General features: G+C 45.4%; 1 protein-coding gene across 1 annotated transcript; it reads left to right on the forward strand.

Moving 5' to 3' along the window:
• Nucleotides 1-61: 61 nt before the first annotated feature.
• Nucleotides 62-529, forward strand: LACBIDRAFT_296794 (uncharacterized protein; the record flags this gene model as incomplete). The annotated part of the gene is made up of 3 exons (XM_001890573.1): nucleotides 62-95; nucleotides 151-221; nucleotides 281-529. The coding sequence occupies 3 exons, from the start codon at nucleotides 62-64 to the stop codon at nucleotides 527-529; spliced, it is 354 nt and encodes a 117-aa protein (XP_001890608.1).
• Between the last annotated feature and the right edge of the window lie 1,153 nt (nucleotides 530-1,682).

Consider the following 1,682-nt stretch of genomic DNA (forward strand, 5'->3'; position numbering starts at 1 on the left):
CTTGGAAATGTGAGCTCTACAAATCTCAACGTTTTTCCATGATCGAATATTTTGTCTAAAGATGATCTCCGCTGCCTCGGCTCAAATTGAAACTGGCAAGTGATTAAAATCCGTCCTGATACACACCTGTATAATGGAATGTTATTTTAGTTGGAGGTCAACACCTAACAACTACCATCGTCAAGGACGGCAAAAAGATAATCGTTCCGGATTACGCAAAGGTGGGTGTTTTTTTTAGCTGGGATTTTAGCGCTCTATATATTGACGCCTCTGGATACAGGTCCAAGGAATATTTATTGGTGCAGTTGCCGCATTCGTCGTCTTCATCACTATCATCGGACCCGAGTACGATTCCTATTCCATTGTTCTGTCTGTCTGTTTACCACGCTACAGGAAACACGGGTCGGACTTTGAGCAGCCGGCTTTTGAGAGAGGTGGTGTAAGGGAAGAATCTTTGAGAGCCCCGAAACACGTCATCAGTTTGAATACCGACGATGATATCGAACTCGAGAAGGCAAGGGCATATTAAATGATTTCATGACTTGATTTCTTTCGTCATTGGTTAGAGCGTGAATATATCGCTTGTTCATATTACTTACGCTGCTGGGCAGCATAGATATGCATAGGCTTCCCACCTGGATTTACTCGAAAAGTGGTGTCATGACAGTCAGCGTATTCATTAGGAGGACAGGGTCAATGTACATAACGACGACTACATACATCGAGAACCTTTTTTTCTTTGGCGAAACCCTCTGGAGGGAAACGGAGGCAAAAACGGAAATGTTCTATGGGTGTTCGATTGAGAATTGCGAAGGTTGTATTAATTCCTTTCTTATATATTATGAGAATTTGTAAATGTCCCAATTCCGACGAGTCCTATTCCATGTCTCTCATGTTCAATCCTCCACTTCTAGGTGAAACTCCACCGACGTAAAGACTAGGAACGGACGGGGACCCCAAATTACAAATCGTCATACACAAGCATCTCATCGGAGGGACCCAAAAGTTAATCCACCACTCCGGGCTCGTCATCTGTGTCAGTGAAGATAAGAGTCGGAAGCCTCTCAGGCTGCTCTCGAAGATTAAGAATCAGGCGGCAGCCCGAGAATAATCGAGCCAGGCAATTGGCGATTGGCATGTAATGATCCTGCGAAAAAGATGAACGCAAAGAGTATCTAAACATCTGAAGCCTTACCGTTGGCTGAGCCAAGTCAGCTCAGTTGACTACGTAAATGATGGCAAGGGGACTCCCCCCCCCCAAATAAGGAAATACGGCAATACGACAAGCATCGATGGCATCATTCCCATCATTCCCATTTCTCTTCCATCCTCTCCAGACACGTCGTAGGCAAAACGACACGTCCTCCTCGACATATCCTATCAGACATGTTACCCATGTACATAGTGGCGCCTCCTTTCCGTGGATATGTGGACCTTCTATTGTGAGGATTCAAAGCGTCCGAAAGGATCACCCTCGTCATTCCTTCCGTCGTTCCCGATCGAGGAGATCAAAGAAATTGTGAAGAGGGAACGGACAGAAATATTGTCTCTTGTGGAGCCGAAAAGAAAAGGAAGATGTAAAAACGGTCATCACGGGCACCATAGTTAGCTAGCTACTTATCTTTCGACCATGGTGGTCGCGTGGAGACGATATGACCCTCGTGATCCCTAAAAGATACCCC

This window comes from Laccaria bicolor, genomic scaffold, assembly GCF_000143565.1.
Source record: "Laccaria bicolor S238N-H82 LACBIscaffold_115 genomic scaffold, whole genome shotgun sequence".
NCBI lineage: Eukaryota > Fungi > Basidiomycota > Agaricomycetes > Agaricales > Hydnangiaceae > Laccaria > Laccaria bicolor.